At 40.4% G+C, this 19,129-nt stretch overlaps 2 protein-coding genes across 2 annotated transcripts; one reads left to right on the top strand and one right to left on the bottom strand.

Moving 5' to 3' along the window:
* Positions 1 to 1,057: 1,057 nt before the first annotated feature.
* LOC102786630 (uncharacterized) lies at positions 1,058 to 3,438 on the bottom strand. Its single transcript, XM_087833533.1, has 3 exons — positions 3,257 to 3,438; positions 2,949 to 3,171; positions 1,058 to 1,843 (listed from the first exon to the last, which is right to left on the bottom strand). Exons 1-3 carry the CDS (start codon positions 3,347 to 3,349, stop codon positions 1,641 to 1,643), a joined length of 519 nt encoding a protein of 172 aa, XP_087689659.1. The 5' UTR covers positions 3,350 to 3,438; the 3' UTR covers positions 1,058 to 1,640.
* Positions 3,439 to 7,156: 3,718 nt separating this feature from the next.
* dalrd3 (DALR anticodon binding domain containing 3) lies at positions 7,157 to 18,896 on the top strand. The gene is made up of 13 exons (XM_006785391.2): positions 7,157 to 7,620; positions 9,366 to 9,673; positions 9,975 to 10,285; positions 10,933 to 10,991; positions 11,110 to 11,211; positions 11,291 to 11,355; positions 11,667 to 11,725; positions 11,813 to 11,895; positions 11,981 to 12,107; positions 13,179 to 13,237; positions 13,388 to 13,504; positions 13,584 to 13,652; positions 15,313 to 18,896. The coding sequence occupies exons 1-13, from the start codon at positions 7,384 to 7,386 to the stop codon at positions 15,430 to 15,432; spliced, it is 1,716 nt and encodes a 571-aa protein (XP_006785454.2). The 5' UTR covers positions 7,157 to 7,383; the 3' UTR covers positions 15,433 to 18,896.
* The last annotated feature ends 233 nt before the right edge of the window (positions 18,897 to 19,129 follow it).

Here is a 19,129-nt window from a genome sequence, read left to right as displayed (position 1 = left end):
AAAGACGACACTCGGCTGCACGGCACAAAGAACAAGACAGCAGGCAACGGTGGCTGTGAGGAAATCCTTATGAAAGAAGTAAAGGTAAATGACATTAAACATGTCAGCAGGCAAAATAAAACTTTACAAGACCCTGCAGATATAACATCTTACAACAATCGAATAAATGTAAACATAAACCATGTAATCAATACAATTATCTGCCTTTTCAAGCCTGCTTAATCTATAAGAGTGAGGAAAAAACTGCCCTCGATTACACCAAACAGCATCACCTACAGAGGAGTACCTGTAATTCGACAGTTCCACTAGATCGCAGGAAATGACTGAGCAGCAGGTTCCGTGTTTAGCGCACGAGTCCACACCTGCCATCACCGACCCTGTAAAAGAGGGTGAAACCTTTCAACAAGCAGAGCTCATATTTGGCTTCATAAGAGATTCTGTTTTGGTCGGTTCAAAATAAAGACAAACATATTGGGATAAAGCTTCATACAAGTCTATTAGATTTTTATTCTGCTATAACTTATTGTAGTATTTAACTGTGGATGATGACGTGATGTTTTTTGTTTTGTTCTTTCATGGCGGTTTTCTCATCTGGGTGGTTAACCTGCTCTCTATCGTGCCGGTGTGTCCTCTTTGTTGATTGGGGATTGGACCTCACCTCATATTTCTATACAATTATTATACTATATTCTAAAATATTATTTCATCTTATTATACATCAGACTATCCTGACGATGTCTCAGCCAAAATATGCTTTCAATATTTGGTAAGCAAAATGAATGTTTCTCGTCTCGTGCCTGTATTCTGTTTGTTTTCATATTTGTCAAGACCGGGCACGCGATACATGTTTAAGATCTGGAGCTGAGCGCACTCCTACTTTGTGTTACATTTCAGTGTTCACTCAAACATGTTCAGCCTGGATGGTGGAGGAATACACCCACCCGCGTGTCAGACACTAGACTAACTCAGCTATCTTCTATTTTATGTTCACACTGCAGGTATTAATCCACCAAATGCAGATTTTCAGACTCACACAACTCAGATCCCAGAAGCATGATGGTGAAGCTTAAAAGGTTCAAAAGCACTGAGAGTGAAGAGGAATGTAGATCAAACCACCTGCATTTCTATAGAAAAGAATTTTTCAGAAAAGCCAAACATGCCTACTGCATTTTCTTTCTTGCTTACAGTCATTTGTAGACAAAATGAAAATCTGAGTTACACACAGCTACACAGAAGGTGAGCGCGCTCAGGGAAATTTAAAAGAAAAGAAAACACACAGCACTCTTTGACACAAGGAAAGCCACTCAATTTAGTCTTCCACAGTAGGCTGTGTTATCAAAAAGCAAAGGCAGAACCAGAAAGACCAGCTATTCATTTTCTACGTTTGCTTTGCTGGTACAATAAAACTGAATTACAGTATGCATCTAAAAGCATGTACTGGTTAACTAACGACTGAAATCAATTCACAGAAAATAAAAGTGTGAACATGACCTGGATCAGTAGTAGCTACAACTGAACAGAGTTGAGGTTAATTTAGGCTGAGGCACTGGACAGCTGGTGAACAAGTGCCATTCTCACAAGAACGAGTCAGTCAGCTGCCTGAAGGAGCCAAAGGCAAAGGAAACTTGGACAGTAGTCTTTCACAAGTTTGAGGTGTCACATCCTATTCTTTCATTCATGGCTATGAACTGGCTCATGAGACTGTTCTTCATTTCCCTCTCATGCTCCTTTAACCTCTGCAAACAGGCGTCCATCTCTCTGATCTGGGCGTCCGTCGCCAATACTGATGTGGAGACTTCCTCCATCACCGGCGTTTTCCTTCTCTCTGATGGAATTGCGTGTGCTGTAAAACAAAGACATTGCAGCATGCAATTAGAAGACAGAGACACCCTTTCATCTGTCTGCTCAAAGTGAAACTATGGCCACCGGTCTAACAGTCGTCCCTTCAAATCTACTCTGGTGAATAGAACAAACTCCAGCAATAAAAGAGCCTCCTGATAAGGACAGAATATTGAATAAGTAATACTGTTCCTTATGCAGATTTCCTACAGATTAGATAAAGAACTGGAGACCCAAATACTGGCCAGAGGTCAGTTTAAATGTGTGCAGGAATCTGATGGCATTCTTTTAAAAACTAGCTTATCTGACAGAGTGGATCCAACTGTTTTATTCTTACAAACATGCTGGTCTGACTTCATCAGTGAAAATTTGTGTTCAAAGACAATGTGTGTGCAACAATGAAGCCCACCTACACCTAAATACTGAGAACATCCAAGGGCATGCCGATCAATTTCAGAAAGTCCTTTCCACTAAACCCCAACATCAAAACTATTTGGGATAATAATAAACACCTCTGCATGGTCTTTGCTGATAATTTGAAAACTGACGAATAGCCATGAATGCTTGGGCTTTGTTGTAGGTTTTCAATGTGCACAGAAAAAATGATGTAGCTCCCACAGACCTCACTACCTGCTGTAAAAGGCTTGAGCTATTCTGTGGAGCCAGACCTGTATAGAGAATATAAACAGAGTAAAGTGTAAATGGACCAAAACCTCCTGTGCAGTAGTGTGTTTAAACCAGTCTATGTGATATCTGCACCTCACGACCAATTCACACTCTATACTATTTTAGTGATTTTTACTGGAATCTAAATGCACTGGTCTCCATAGAAGTTCAAACGTCAAACAAGCTTGTTGTTTCAGTGTGCTGAAGGCTACAAATAAAGACATTCAACAGAATGGTTCAGACATTTTTTAGAGTGCAGTTTAAAGTTTTTTTTCTATTCTTAAAAAATAAAAATTAACAATTCGGTTTAGAAGTACTGAACTTCGAGGACAGAAACTAAGTATTGACCCTGTTGCACTAGAATCGATCTGATACTGATACCAGCGCTTGATTGATAGCATCTAGCACCGCCCCTGCAAACTTGCCCTACAACAGAATCAAACTCACGGGGCTGATTGTGTGCACGTGTTCTGGTGGACTGTACTGGTCCTCGTCGTAATCCACCTCCGCTGGGCCCAGGTGCTTGCTGAGCTCTCTGTCGTCCATTTCGTCCCTGACTGCACTTCGGTGCGGAGGTGGGCGTGGCGGGTGTAGGTGCTGGGGATAGCGCTTCACAGGGTTCCCCGCCTGGGCATTTCGAAGATTACGTCGCTGTCTACGTATCAGCTAGCCGACGCGCTCGGTCCCGCAGCGGGTCTTCTGCTCGTGGTACAGTGACCCGCGGACGACCCTCTCCGCCAGCAGCTGTTTATCCGCCGGTAAACCGCGGAGTTCTCGCCGTGCCCGCGATCAAGTTGCGGATCCTCAGCAGTCTTCGGATTTCGTTCTCCTGCCAGTTGTGCATCCTGGGGTTGCGTTAAATTACCCCAACAACACGTCTCACCTTACTAAAAACCAAAAATAAACAAACAAAATCACACAAACACAGTTTTAAAAAGACTTATTTAATCTTTGCACCCCGTGCGTCATACAGCTCCGCCGAAAGACGACGTGCAAAAAGAGGAGAATTTGTCTCCCACCCCCTCATCCCCCCTTTAAAACTCCTGATACCGTCATCCACGTCACGCCAGTCACTCTCAACCCTAGTAAACACACTAAAAAACACCGATAAACAGCCAAAATACTGCGAAAACAAATAGTCATTTACAAATCTCACCTTCTAGCAAAGTTATTACAGATTTGTAGTCTTATTCGTATTTACTGGATTCTATTACTGTTCTTTAATTTCTATTTAGTTTCCAGAGGATGCTTCCTTATTTCATGTTTGTTTTTATCGTTAAAAAAAGGTTTGTTTTAGTTTCGGTTTAATTAGTTTCACTCTTGGTTTAAGTCTAATTATTATTGTATGGAGGGCATGTGTCAGAGGCTAGAGTTAGGAAAATTAGTACAGGTATTACAATAAAAACAACTTTTGGAAAGCAGTTCACTCAAATTGTGTCATAGTATTGTAGACATTCAGAGTCTCCAACAGTCTTTCAACACCTCATGACTCAAGTTTTAATACTTTCCTTTTAAACTAAACAAACAGATACTAAAACTAGGGATATTTTCTTCACAGCTTTACTTTATTTAATTATTGTAGTGCACAAAATTGCCTCAGTTAGTTTTAATTGCTCTCAAAAGTCATTTAAAAAATATTACACACAACAACACACAAACTAAAATATTTCTTAACATCTAGTTTAATTTACTTTTATTTAACTATAACAACCTCTCCTAATGGATTTTATGTTGCTAAGCAAAGGACATCCCAGTATCACATATTGTTTATGATATGTATTCTGATTGTACTCTGACTCTGAATGAAAGAAGTCAAAGTCTAACTCTCTGGCTAAACAACACTGGAAAGGCTCAATAAAACTAACAATGATGAGCAAATATATCATCCAATCAGAGCAGGTCTGTCTGCAGGTGTATGGTAACACATGGCAGACCTACTTGGTGTAAATATTTGCAGTTTAAGTTTAGGCATGTTATTTAATGTGCTTTTAAGGCAAGTCTTATGTTACAGCAATGTTTGGGCTAAAACAGGTTCGTGATAAAGTGAAGGGTTGTATTGTGTAATCCACTGTACTGTAGATGGACCTTTGTGAACCAACAGATAACAGATCAGGTACTTCCCCGAGGCAAAAAAGTAAATATAGGACAACAGGCTTGGACATCATGCAAATGCAGAACCAGAAAACTTGACCTCCCCCCCCCCAAAAAATAAAAATAAAATCAAGGCAGGAGCAGTATTACAGCACAGCTGCTGCAGTCGCTCTGCACTGCCCAGTTCCAAATCATTCCTTCAAAAGAACAAATCTTTAGGATAAGGAAACGGAGTCTTTTCCTGAAATGATCCCTTCATTTCTCAGATTAGTTATAAGCTCTCGGTCAGTTATGAGTGACAGTGAGAGTTAAACTAACCGAGTGTGTGATTCAAGTCAGTAGTTTTTTCTTAGCTATACTCGTCCTACAGAGGGCAGTCTTTGTCCCTGAGCCTACGGCTAATGTAGCCAGAGGTTAATAGAAGATAGGCTCATTTCCCTACTTTACATTTAAAAAGTCTTCTTTTGTTTGAACAAACTTAAAATGTTAGAGTTGCCTGTATCAGATGAGAGTGTCGAAGCTCTCTGCTGCTGCTGTAGCTTTAGAACATCAAGAACTATAAAGTGTTTGCCATATTTATCTGACCAGCAGCACTTAAGGGAGCCGGGATAAACAGAAGTAAAGACACTTTTTAAAAAAACCTTATTTCAGTTCAGTGTGATTAATGCAGCCAGAGTGCTAGCCAAACACTGAACCATTAAGCTTCATTTTGTTTTTAGGACACAGGAAAGCAAGACTTTGCACGTCTAACTGCACACCATCAGGACATCCAGACGTCAGCGCTATACTGACTCATCCCTTTCCTGTGAACCGAAGGCTGCTGCATGTTCACACGAGAGGTGTTAAGCCATGTCAAACATGAAGTCCTGTTTGTTGCTCACATTTACTAAATCCATTTTGTCTGTCATTTCTAGAGTGAAATCAAATTTCCAAGTGTAATGTGCAGTGCATTATCTGCCTCAACGGCAGCTCAGACAATTAAAGTTTCTTTGTTACACTGACTTATTTCTAGCCTATAAAACACCTTACTGAGAGTTAAATATGTTTCAGTGCTAAAACAAAATGTAAAAAATATGCATCAGTCTTTCTCCTCCATGACAAAAGCATTTTGATGTCATTGAATATCACCTTAGTAGTTTATAATAAGAAGAAATGTGGACTGAGGCACTTGACAGCTGTCAGACAGTCGGCGGTCTGATCAGGCAGAAAGTGCAGGGAACTAGATAGCACTCCAAGACTTCATGCTTTTTCTTGTAGTTTCATCAACTGATTATTTCAGTCATGGTTGTGAGCTGACATTATAAGGCATTTTCCTGTTATGGTCCATTGACCTCTGCAGATGGATGTCCTCCAGCACCTGTGTGCAGTTGCAGGAGGACTTTTCTCCAAGCTAGGTGCCCGTCACTGACACTAGCTTCATCATTGTTGTTTTCCTTTTCTTTGCTCGAAATGCAGCATGTCATTAATGGGACAATGACACATTTTCTGCAGTTTGTCTCTGAGCTTCGGCACAGTGGACGTGAAATAATACAATGACTATAGGCTCAAGTTTTTAGAGCATTTGCAGCTCCTATTATGGTGGCGCTTTGGTAGAGCATAGATACAACATAATCTTTAAAAAAAAAAAAAGCATTAGAGGGTTTATTATTGTTGTTAGTTCATGTTGGAAACATACTTCCATTATTCAGACAGAAATCTTTAAATCATAGAGATAATGGGATCTCCATGTCTTTAGGTCCATAATTTGTTTGACAGAGACAATTTTTGATAATTTTGCCTCTATACACCTATCAAAATGATCAAACATTACTTGGGCAAAATTACAAACTTTTAAATATACGGGTTACCTTTTTAATACTTGGATGAAATTCCTTTGCAGTTAGTAACTGCCTGATGCCTGGAACCCACGAACATCACCGATGCTGTGTTTTTTCCTTTGAGATATTCTGCCAGGCTTTTGCTGCAGCTGTCTTCAGCTGCTACTTGTTTGTGGTTTTCTCTGCACTCAGCTTTGTATTTAATAACTGAAAAGCTGCTCTGCTAGGTTGACAACCATTCATACTCACATTTACACCTACGGCTAATATAGAATCACCAATTCACCTAACCGCACTAACTGCATGTCTTTGAACTGCTGTAAGGACCTTCATTTGTGCTACCCATAACTTTATTTACAATCTTAAAAAAACCCATTTGTTTAGATGACTAATGTGAAAATTGCTGCATGTTAAGTTTCTACACACAAAGCTATTTATGGTTGTATTAGCAAAAAAAAAAAGGTAAGCAATAAGAAAATGATCTAACTAAACTTCACCCCTGATGGAAGGATTTCATGATGTTGGGTTTCTAAGACCAGGGTCAACTTTTGAGTTGTGGGCTCACCTTATGATTGACCCTTCTCCCTCACTGGATCAGAGGTGGCGAGCCCAAACCCTAACAAAATTCCAGATTCTCAGTACAGAGAGCAGTATGCACAAATTTTGGGGCACAACTACTGCAGTTATTTCACCTAACACTGGATGGCGCCATGCTGGTCCGACACGCGAATGTATGTCGTAGGAAAACACAGATTACATTTCACTAGTTCCGCAAAGAGGAAAACAGGCAATGCAGCGCAACATCTGACATCAACCAGCGAGCAACCGTGCGGCTAGCGTAACCCAAAATCAGGCTCATCTTCGCCCGTGTCAACGCGAGCAGCGGGACGACGCCTTGACACAAGATATGAGGAGAGGGTGAATGAGCTGACTGGTAGAAAGCTCACCTGTTTGTGCTGTGGTGGTGGTGATGATGGAGAACATCGAGGAGCTCTCGCCCCTTCGCATCACCCCTACAGTCCGTGCTCTGAGCTCCGCGTTGCGGGGGAAGCGTGAAGATGTCCACGGTTCCAGCCGTGTAAACGGTGACAGGGTATTCCCTGAACCGGAGAAGCTTTGGTTTAAGGAGAGCAGCGCTAAAAATCTACGAAACAGGGACTTCTTGTCGCCGACCACGATGCTTAACACGCTGTACGCGGACGGACAGGTTGGTTTGACTGATACCTGTTGGATATATTAGCCTATGTGTGACTCCATGCTAATCTCAGAGTGTGCTGTTATTTCAACATAGCGCTAAATAGTATCTAAGCCGCTCAATGCGCTTTCTGAACACGCTTCTTAAATCTAGTCAAACCGGACGCTGTCACCAGACAGCGGGAATACACATTTAAGTTCCGATAAACGGCTCTTTATTTTATTCTTCCGCTAAGCGGTGTACTTCCTCGGCACTAGTGTGTTTATGTTAGTGCTAGTTCGTTTCGCGCAGTTATACAGTGATATTAAAAATGAATAAAGGTGTTTTCAGCTGTTTGGAACGTGACTCGACCAATAGGAGCGAGGGACCGGAACTATCTGCTTTAAAGTGCTCAGGTGATTCCGACTGCCCGTGAATGCCACACGGTGTCACAAATAACACCTAAATTCGCAAAACAGTAGGTACATCTGAATGATACTAAGAGGGCCTGGTACCGTGGAATGATCAGGTTGCTGACACTGCTCCAACATCATCATTGACCAGGCACTAACAGCCTGCAGCAGTAATTATTAACCCATGACTGACACATACAATATAGGTCAGATAGACAGAAAGGCCAAGCTGGCTGTGCTGCAACTTGGGTTACACAGAGCACAAAAAGACCCTGTTTAAAGCTTGTTCTCTTCAGCCATAAAATATGGCAATGCAAAGATTAAAAAAAGAAACAGATTAGTACATATTTGTTTGTATCCTTGTGCATGTGTTATGTTCCACAGTGCACTTGATTTGTTTACAGTGTAGAGATGCACTGGCATTGATTTCTAAAGCAGACTCCATTATCTAATGTTTTTTTTTTTCCACTGAGACATACTGAGAATGGTGTGCATTTTCTTTATTTGAAAAAATGTGTGTAGAACAAATAAAACTTGAAGCACTTTTTAAAACAATGTTACAAAGTGCTTAGCAATAATAAAAGCAACAAATATGAAAAGTTGGAGTTAAGCATGACTACAGTGGGAATTTAAAAACAATTAAAAATTCAAAAGATTAAGGAAAAAGAAGGAAAAACAAACATTTATACACATTTGGGTCTTAAAAATGAAAAAGATTCCGCATGAGCAGTTATAGAAAGCGGATGATTAACATGTGCTTTAAGAGATTTAAAAGAGGTTACAAAATTATCCTGGATGAGATGCTCAGGCAGGGAAATCCAAAGTTGTGAGACCTGGACTGCAAAGCCTCTATCATCTTTAGTGACTAAACAAGCTTTACAGACTACTAACAAGAACATGCGTTGTTAGTGGGCAGCAGCCATGCTCATTTAAAATAACATCTCATAGATATAGGCAGGGGACAGACTATGTAGGGGTTTAAAGTCCAGGAATAAAATGTTAAAATTAATTTTTAAATCTAACAGGTAGCCAAAGAATGATTGCAAGGACTGGTGCCTGTCAGCAGGATTTTGAATTAATTGATTTTTGATATCTGTCTAAGCTGAATGAAGAAGGATTGCATGACATTAGACTCAAATGAGAGATCAGAGTCATAAAATGCCCCCCAAGTTGACAAACCTCTTTGCAAATATTCTTTAATACAATGCTAATGCTAGGGGAGGAATGTGTGATTATAACTGCATGACTGTATCATGCATCAGACAACCATTAATACTTATAAAAACAATAAAAACGCCCTTCATACATTATACTTTTCTTATAGCTTGTATGTGACATCCTATATCTATTTTTACATCCTCCCAGGTCCCTCCAGCAGTGATGTCCAGAGTGCTGTCCCTTCGTGGTAGTGGGGTTCTCCCTGTGGCTGGTGGGGAGGTGATGGGTGAAGGTCTAAGGGTACGGGTGGATCGGGCTGCCACATTCAGGGCCGTTCTGGCGGGTGGAGCTGCAGAGTACCTGAAGCCCTTGAGTCAGAGGCAGGGCTGTGTGATGCTCAACTGTCCCGCACTGCACCCTAAGCCCAACACACCCAGTCCTGACACAATGAGTTTAGGCCAGCTGAGGACTGTTCTTCTGGCTGACCACATGGGGGCACTGCTGAGAAGACAGGGGTGAGTCTGGTTAATGGATCTGGACCTTGTAAACCTTGCCAGAAATGTTGGGCTTTTAAAATCCTCTTGGTTTTAATTTTTCTCTCATTCAAAATGAATTAATAACACAGTCATCATAACACTGGAAAATTCCCTTAATTAACTGTTTTCTGCTTCCCAAATGTGACAATTAGCTGATTTTTCTCTTTTTTGCATTAGTGGACATTTGAAAGATTTTACCATTGTCTTCTTGATAATCTATAGACTAATCAATTAACCATTAATAGATGCTACTGTTAATTAATCCCTTTCCCTGTCTTAGATATGCCGTGTCCTTCTGCCCCACACTTCCTGAAGACAGCGACATCATCAGTTTCCTCCGAGCTCTGGGAATCGATTGGCCGACAGCCCCGGCTAATTGGACGAATGAAGAGCGGGAGGAGAAGATTCAGGACTCGCTAGAGAAGTCTCAATACAGAGAGAGGGAAATGGAGAGAGGCAGGAGAGCTAGCGGAGGGGGAGGGAGGAAAGCAGAGGAGGGAGAGAACGAAGGAGCACTCAGGATCAACCTGAAGCAAGTTTTTCAAGAGGAGGGGCTGCCGGGATACGACCCCAGCCTTGGCACCTGCACGGGTGAGTCTGAGCGCTTTTCCCCGTTGTTCCCTTGCTTACCACAGGCCTTCATTTACACCTCATCATGAAGAATGATCAGTTTATCCAAATCCAGAGTAAATATTTTTGATCAGTTGTTGCTTTTTGTGTCAAGGTCTAGAAATCTCTATATCTCATCTTCCTGCTTGTCCAAAAAAAAATAAAAAAATGAAACTGGCAGTTTTCTCTTTACTGAAGCTAATAGCAGTCCACTCAAATAAATCAAGCTCTGTTTTATTTTTATCTGAGGATTTGTGCCAGAATTGCTTCTTGCTGAGCCAGTGACCTCCTCAAACTTCGTGTTTCCAGTTTGGTTGCCAGGAGACTCCGGCAAGCTTCTCACCTGGCCAAGAATAACTTGCGGCACTCATAATTATAACATTCCCGTTTAATTAGTGAGCTTAGAAGACTGTTTTATGTTTATGTTAAGCTAAGTCAACTTTCTCCAGTGTGTGTGTGTGTGTGTGTGTGTGTCTGAGGGGTACCTACTTATTCCAAGAAAGCCAGCAAGCTTAGTTCCCAAAGTAATAAAACTGCATTGATGCAGCTTAGCTTAGATAAAAGATGAATGAGATAACAGAGATTTCATATTGTATAATAACAGCTGACAGACTGTTGTCCTGTTTTAGTTAACAGGGACGGCGTTTCCCAATTGGCACAACTGGACCTATCCACAGCTGACTGCACAGTGAGACAAACACACTCCATGTCTTTGTTTTTAATATAAAATTATTAATAAAAAAACCCCCAAAATAAAACGGGCAGACAAAGCACTGATTTTAATTTTGTCACTGCCTCTTTCATAGGCAGCCATGGTAACAGCGTTACATGTGACTTCCTGTCAAGATGAGTTCCGCCAGCAGCAGATAGCAATGCTGTGGAGAGCCAGCGGAGCCAAACACACACAGGTAGCTACACACACACACACACACACACACAGTGATGAAGGGTTCCTATTTTTACCTGTTCTGCTTTCTGTTTCTGCAGAGGCATCTTGTTTGTGGGCCTGTGAAGACTCCTGGTTCACACCTGACTTCTGCACAGTACTTGCAGTAAGACACATCAATTCCTCTTTCTGTGCTTCTGCCTCTTTTTTTTTGTTTTATCCCTTGTTCTATCTCGTCCTTTTTGTGACATACTCATGTCATTTCTGTTACTCCTCCGCACACCCTGCCCAGATCCCCACCAGATGTGTTTGTTTTCACCAATAACACTCTTACCATCATCTTCCCTGCACCTTAACGTTGCAGATGTGATGAATAAGACGCTGTTGATGCTTTTCTTCGTCTGCGTGTAATTGTGGTGTATTTTTAGCTCGGTTCCCTGTATTAATGAGCCTTCTATTCTTCCTTCTCTCCTCCAGGTTGAGAAGAGGTCAGATGAAAGAGGCCTCCGAGATGAAATATGGAGATCAAGTAGAAGGTGTGTGTGTTTATGCGCATTCTCATTGTGCATATAGACTGTAAGTAAACTGAATTAACTGAAGACAAGTGCTTCCTCCTCTTGAAGGTCAGACGTGGGATGACATCATCAAGGTCATGACCTCTGCTACAGTCAGATTCGAGCTGCTGTCGACTGTCCACACTAGTCCTGTGAGTCATCAGTACAGCACTGTTTCCTTTCAAGCAGCCATGCTCTAATGCGCTAAGTCAGACTGACTGACAGCCGTATGTTTAGGTGACGCTGGACGTCAAGAGGGAAGGCGGTGTGTCGACCAAGGGGCCCAGAGGAGGAGTGTTTGTGATGTATAACTGCGCCCGATTGCACACTCTGTTTGACAGCTACGAGAGAGGAGTGGAGAAAGGTGAGAGCTGTGCTTTTCTGTAAATAAATGTTCCCGTAACTCAGATCATTTTGGCCAATGATTGCAGTCTTCCTTTAACCTCACCCAGTCTGAAGAGAAAAAGAGTTTTATTAAAAGCCAGAACGAGCTTTATTTATAGTTCAGCGGGACTGTGATGCTTTGTTGCATAAATAAATCAGAAATCGATATTGCTCAGTGGGTGGATAATGTTGCATGTGGAGCATTTTATTTCTGTCACAGTTATAAGAAAGGTTAGCTGCTTTAGGGTGGTATCCAAGGACATGCAAAACACAAAATGTTGTTATGAATATTAAGAAGCCAGAACAAAAACAATCAAAAAAAATAATAGCAAAGAAAAAAAAGCAAGTCAGACAAAAAAGTGCTTTACACACGTGTGTCAATCAGATCTTAAAATCCATGAGAAACCAGGATCTGAGTGATGTCATCTGATAAATCTGGAAAATCCAGCTCAAAGCTTAGGTAGGGCTAAGCTTTGAGCTGGATCAAATTGTTCCGGAATTGCTTCTATTCTGCAGGTGAACTCCATGTTAAGATGTGAAAAAAAGGGAACAACAATGATGATTTTCAGGTGTTTTGCTGAAGAAGAAGCTGGGTCAGCTGTTCTAAGGGGTGACACCTTGGCAACACAGTGGTTCTGGGCCCATCTCAAGAGTTTCACTTCCTGGTTAAAGGTTAAAAACAAACTAGCAGTGAATAAGGATGCTGACATCGGATGATTTGAAGCACCATCATTTTAAACAGAATTTTATATGTGGCCTAAAACTGATCCTTGTGGTACACCAAAGGTAATATGAGTTTTAGATGAAGAGTAAATGCCTGTGATGACTGGGAGAGTTATTTCTAAAAAATGACAATAAACCTAAATAAGTGCAGAGTCCTTGATATTCAGGGTCCAAAAGAATGAAAGCTTTCATCCACAGCTAAATGAAGGGATACTTGGCTAATTGCTTGGTCTCTTGGGTTCAATCAATATGTCTATAATGTTGAACATGTAATGTAAAATCTATCACAATGTTTCTACATTTAGTTTTCCTGACTCTTTAACTGCAGGTCTTTACCCAGAAATCCCAGAGGACTCCCAGCTGGACTTCTCTGCTCTGAAAGAAGAGGTGCCACTTTAGTGTCTCCTACGATATGCTGTTCTCTACAATTTGATTATTTTTCTTAATTTTAATTATATTAGAAACTGTAACTTCTAAATTTTAGTAATGCAGTGTTAATCCTACAGCGCTACCATGTGACTGTGTTTCAACTGACAGGGTGAATGGCTTCTCCTGTTCAATTACCTCATTCCATTCTCGGAGCTGCTTGAACAATCGGGACAGGCTCTGGATAGCGAAGGGGGTGGAGCCAGAGTGAACATAAAAACTGAACAGGTAAGAGCAATAACAGAAAAGGTGGATACGTCCGCTGTTGCAGATCTTTATGTAACTCATACATGTTTGTGTTTCTCAGATCTGTAAATTTCTCGTGTCGCTCAGTAAAGACTTTAGCTCCTACTACAACCGGGTCCACGTGCTGGGGGTAAGGATGTACTCATATATGTATGTGTGTACTTACAGAGGGGAGTGTGTACAAATTAACTTGATTATATTATACATATTGTCCCACAAGAAGTAGATTTTATATTTGTCTGTATACATACACTTAATCATTTTCTGAATTCTATATTACCACAGCAAATATGCTTACAGTAGGGTTTTCTGATTATGTGTGAATGCTGCAAAATCTATTTGCTTATGCGTTTGTGTGATTTTTCTTGTGTGTTTGTGTGTTCCCTTTCTTCTTATACACTACATTTACATACAGTTGTGCTCAGAAGATTGCATAGACTCATTCATTAATGCAGACCTTCCCAAAGTGTGGGGCCCGCCCCCTAGGGGGGGCGCAGAGCCATGGCAGGGGGGGCGCAGTATGAAAAAGGGGGGCAAAAAAACAAAACGCTTGGACACTGCTAGCATGGGGCGCCCACAGAAACGCAAAGCAAGAGATGAAGCTGAATAGCTGAATATGTTTCCAAACCAACTACAATAAGCCAAAGACTAGAAAATATGGTGAAACATATCTTCCCTTTGGTTTCACCTGCACAAGTGCCAAGGTAGGTCTTCCCTGCAGAATTGGTTTTCCCTTCGTCGGGAGCACACGCTGGGCTGTTCAAATCATGGACAAACAGTATCCCACATTCTTGATTTTTAGTTCACAAACACTTGTTGTAATGACTAACTACTGGAGACATTTTGGAGATGTTAGCTCTTTATACAGTAAAGTTACAGTGGGATACAAATAACATCAGGCTGATCCTGCCACGATTTGTTCCCCCGGTTCAAATCCCAGACAAACGATTTCCCACAGCTGTTTATGTTTTTAAACCCATTTTGCACAGAGAGGCATTTTTTGAAAAATGTATTGATAGCAATGTTGAATATTATTACACAGGAAAAAACAACTACACGTAAAATAATCACACCGTGACACTGCTGCCTTTCTAAACGGAGGGACAGTAACTGCGTGTAAAACCTGCAGATAGTCAGATTAACAGTATTTTGTCTCTATCTGCCATTCTGCAATTCATCTCATGTAAACAATAATGTGCACACAGCGTGACGTGAAAAAAGGCACATAACTTTGACGTTGCGTGACGAACTCTGTATTCCTCGTCCACACGTAAACGCAAAAAAGGAGTTTTAAAAATCTCCATTTTCGGTGATTTGAAACGCCGTTTACGTTTGGACAAAACAGGGGGGCCTAGCAAAAAAACTTTGGAAACCACTGCGTTAATGCATGAACATCCTAGTACTTTGAGGCTTTTAATGATTTTTTTTAAACTGGTCTTTTTCCAGGGTGGAATAATTAATTTTCTCTAATTGTGTGGAGGATTAGAGAAAATCCAAGATAAATTCAAACTTATGTACCCTGTTCCTGTTTTCTTTTAAGTCATTAAAGATCTATGCTGTGCATTCATTACACTCTGGAAAAAGAACATGTCAAAGAAAGCCTGAAATTACCATGATATTCATGCCCATGATGAGCCACCTCTGACCATATCTGTAACAGACAGAAAAGAACTGAAGTTTATTTTGAAGCCAGCAGTTGTTTTATTGTTATTTTTGTTCCTCTGTATTTTCACTCCCTCACATACCCTTGCTATATTCTCAGTCTTTCTTCTTGTCTGTCTTGCTTGCAGGAGCCACTGCCTCATCTCTTCAACCAAATGTTTTGTCGTTTGTATCTGCTGAGAGCATTGAGAGAGCTCTACCACAGCGCTCTGGACACCCTTAACCTTCCCCCCATCAGGCAACTATAGCCCCGACATAATTCACCCATCCTTCACCATTGGCTCTACCTCCCTGCCTTCCCTACGCACACACCATATCCATGTGTATTGTGTGTGTCTAGCTGACACCTTTTTTGGCAATATTAAAACAAATTATGACATTTCACTTGCCCACTGTCCCGCTTCTGCATTTCCCTGTCAGTGTATTGTGACATATTCTAACTGTCTGGTTATTTCAATGAATAGTGTAACTACAATATATAAAGTGGACCCTGTTCTGTTTTTTCTGGACTGAAAGATTTTCTTGGACTATTTGAGCTGCTTGTTTGCTGTAAAAGAAATATTTTGACATTTGGGTTGCTGCTTATTTGCTTTCTTACTGACTGATGAGAAAATCTTCATTGTCTCAAGCTGTGTGCTTTTGTACTTAGAATCTCTTCACACACTTACAAATACAGCTACAGATGTGCTGCATAATTACCTGTCAGCATTTCAGTTGTGTCAGTCTTCTGTACATAGAAAAAGAGGCGATGCCACTAACCAGCAGTCATTCACAGTGATTGCATGCCAATTGCTAGCTAGCCAGCAGCGGCAGCTTTTTTTCTGATGGACATGGTTTGCTGTTTCTTGGAGTATATGCCTGTTACCGTGTCATTTTTACAGTTAGAAATTTTGGCAATATATGTGCGGTCAGAAGATGGCAAAATATAGCTGCTAGCAATTCATGTTCTTTAACATAAAATGCATAACTTGCCGTTTTTGATTTAAGACTTAGCCAGTTAAATTCACTTTACAATACACACTACACTACACTAAACAAGTACTTAAGGTATATAGTCTACTACACTATGATATACATATTGCTTGGCACCCTTTGGATGTATAGAAATTGGAAGCTACTACAGCTAGTTAGCTTTCCCCAGCTAGTTAGTTAGCTAATTATCTTAACGCAACGAGTGAGAAAAGAGCAAGCCTGGCTCTAAATCAAGATAACAAAGTCCACCTATGAATTTTTAAAGTGTGCTAATTGGAACATTATAACTTGTTTGTTTCAGTACAAAAACTTGGCATTAAACTCAGTATTTGGAAGGGGTTGGATGGTTTCCTGGAAACCTCCAGTTGCCTGGAGACATGAGTAAGCTACTGGTGATATCAGTCTGTTGGGTTTTTTTTGTTTGTTTGTTTGTTGTTTATTTTAACTCTCAATGAGAAAGCAAGTAAGCACATTTTCCCATAATGTCAGAATGTTTCTTTTAATTTTGGTTTTGTTACTACATGATGGAGAAAATGTCTTTCCCTTAAGCACAGCAGGCGTCAGGATCTAAATCGGTTAGATTGGCAGAGCTGGTATGCCCTTTTGAATCTGCTAACCATAAATTAAATGTATTTGTCCTTTTCACATAATAATCCCCAAATCTGAACTAGCCGGTAGCTTTAATTTATATTTGGTGCCAAGTTATAATTAAGGTGTTTGTCTCAACTGATCTGTATTAAGACTTGCCTTATTACTTATTACCCATCTACTCAATGTCACCAACAACAGTTAAATCCTCTTTAGAACACATGTAACTGTTTAGTCACTGCCTAAAGGAAGAAAAACAACTTTTATGAGTCTTCTCCAAATGTTAAATGTCCCCATTCATGGAAATCTACCACCTTGTATTTATCAACACTTGGAAATATTTATTGTCATAAAAAATAGAGAGAAATGTACAGAATATATATTCTTCATCTGAGTCTTAATCACTGTGTTTACATGATTATTATCCTGCTTGACAAATCACAGATGTTACTATGAAACAGCTGTTTCGGACAGTTATGGACAAACATAATGCATCGTGTCACAATCTTAGGACATGCATGAAATGGCATGATAACTATATGTATGACTTTTATGCCAGAAATGCTATTTGTAAATTTTGGGAGTGAAATGATAAGGATCTAACATTGATCGTTCAGTTTTTGTTGTATGTGACCAACAAATGTGCCATAGCAATTTTTTTTAAAATTCTATGATAATACAGTCCAGTGTTATTGATCACAAATATCTGACAGATTTACTTTTCACTGCATGAAATGTTGTTTGACCCTGTAAATGTATGATTTAAAAAAAAGCAAACTTTTCCCGTTAGTTTATTTTCTTTAGAAAAGGGAATGAGACGTTTACAATGTGTTGTTTTTATTTTAGTAGCTGTCCTGTTAACTGCTGCTGTAATTACCACAGTATTAAAGCAGAGGATCTGCAGAGAGACTGTCATGTTTTCCTCTTACACACTACACTACTGCACTGCAACCATGTCTAAACAGAACAATGCTGACTTACATTAGCTTTATCTTTCTCTTGCTGCCATGTTTGCTGCCTCAGGCCCCAACACCTGACCTCGGTCACCCATCCTTCATTCTGTTCTCCGTCTTTTATGCCGACTCCCTCCTTATAGGCCCTGTTTGTTATTTTATTCAGGGCTATATTATACAGTGTAGTCGCACAACTAGTCCAAGGACTTTCACATTATTTTTCCCCATAAAAGAATTGTCACGAAGGCTTGTTGTCTGCAAACCAGACAGCTATAAAGATGACTGCAGAATAGTCAGGAATGCAGTCAAACACTAACTTCATCTGTTGAACCTTTTGATCATACCAAGTGAAATTCCATCTGGAGACCTTGCTTTGCATTTGCTGCATGCATTATTTACAGCCGAGCTCCTACTAATTCCCCTCTAATGAAAATCTCTGCACCTCTGCTCCGTAAGTGTATTTGTCCATCTGAATGTAAATAACACTGCCAAACTCTCGCCTACACACATCTGTGCACCCGCAGTTTGTGTGTGTTTTTCCCCTTCTGCAGACTTAAAAATAAGCATGACAGATTCTCTCACTGTATGTTTGTCTCGAGCTTCAGTGTCTGACAGATGGTGATACTGATACTGATGTTTTATACATAAATCCTCTCATGCTCTGCTCCCCGCTGCCCTTGGATTCAACAATAACTCGCTCACTGCACAGATATGTACACTTCACTGTATGCTGCTAACAGTGATCCTTCACTGAGGATACAACCCCGCTAGTGTCATGTGTAATTTGTCTTTTTCCCTTGTGTAGACCCCCTCTCCCTTTTGCTGATCATTTATTTCCTCTTCTGACCCTCATTTATAGAAGAAAAGCGTTCGTTAACTCTGACTCAAGCCAAACTTATGGTTTTATTTGCTTTCATGAAATAGTTATTGAGTCTGCAGTGCTCCAGGAAAAATAAGACACCATCTTGATATTTTATAAGGCCCTGTGCTTTGTTGATACCTTGCGACTTTAACCCCGCGCCTTCTTATATATCTCTGCTGTCGATGTATAGCTGTATACCTGTGTACTGTAAATGACGCACAACTCTGTCATCCTTGTTTTGCTCAGTAAACTGGTTTGAAAACTGGAGCATTCAGTCATTTTTAATTCTATACAGATGCAGATGTGTGATTGTGACTTTATGAAACACGATACAGTTGGAGAAATGTGCAATGGATGTGTGAGTTTGAAAGAAATAAACAGACTCTAATTGTTATGGTAGTTTCATTTTTAATGCAGAGAGACAGAATATGAACCAAAAATCCATGGGAAAAAAATGTCATTGAGTGGAAAATGTATTAGATCCCACCCAGCTTGAATTTTGGCTCCCACAGATTGGTTCTGTGCTCATGTGGCAAACATTGGACAAGAGCCTCCTTCCACAGCCAGAAC

The sequence above is a fragment of the Neolamprologus brichardi genome, chromosome 20 (genome assembly GCF_056152115.1).
Source record: "Neolamprologus brichardi isolate AB-2024 chromosome 20, ASM5615211v1, whole genome shotgun sequence".
Taxonomy (NCBI): domain Eukaryota; kingdom Metazoa; phylum Chordata; class Actinopteri; order Cichliformes; family Cichlidae; genus Neolamprologus; species Neolamprologus brichardi.
Note: the sequence above shows the minus strand (reverse complement) of the source record. Positions and strands in the feature narration are given on the sequence as shown.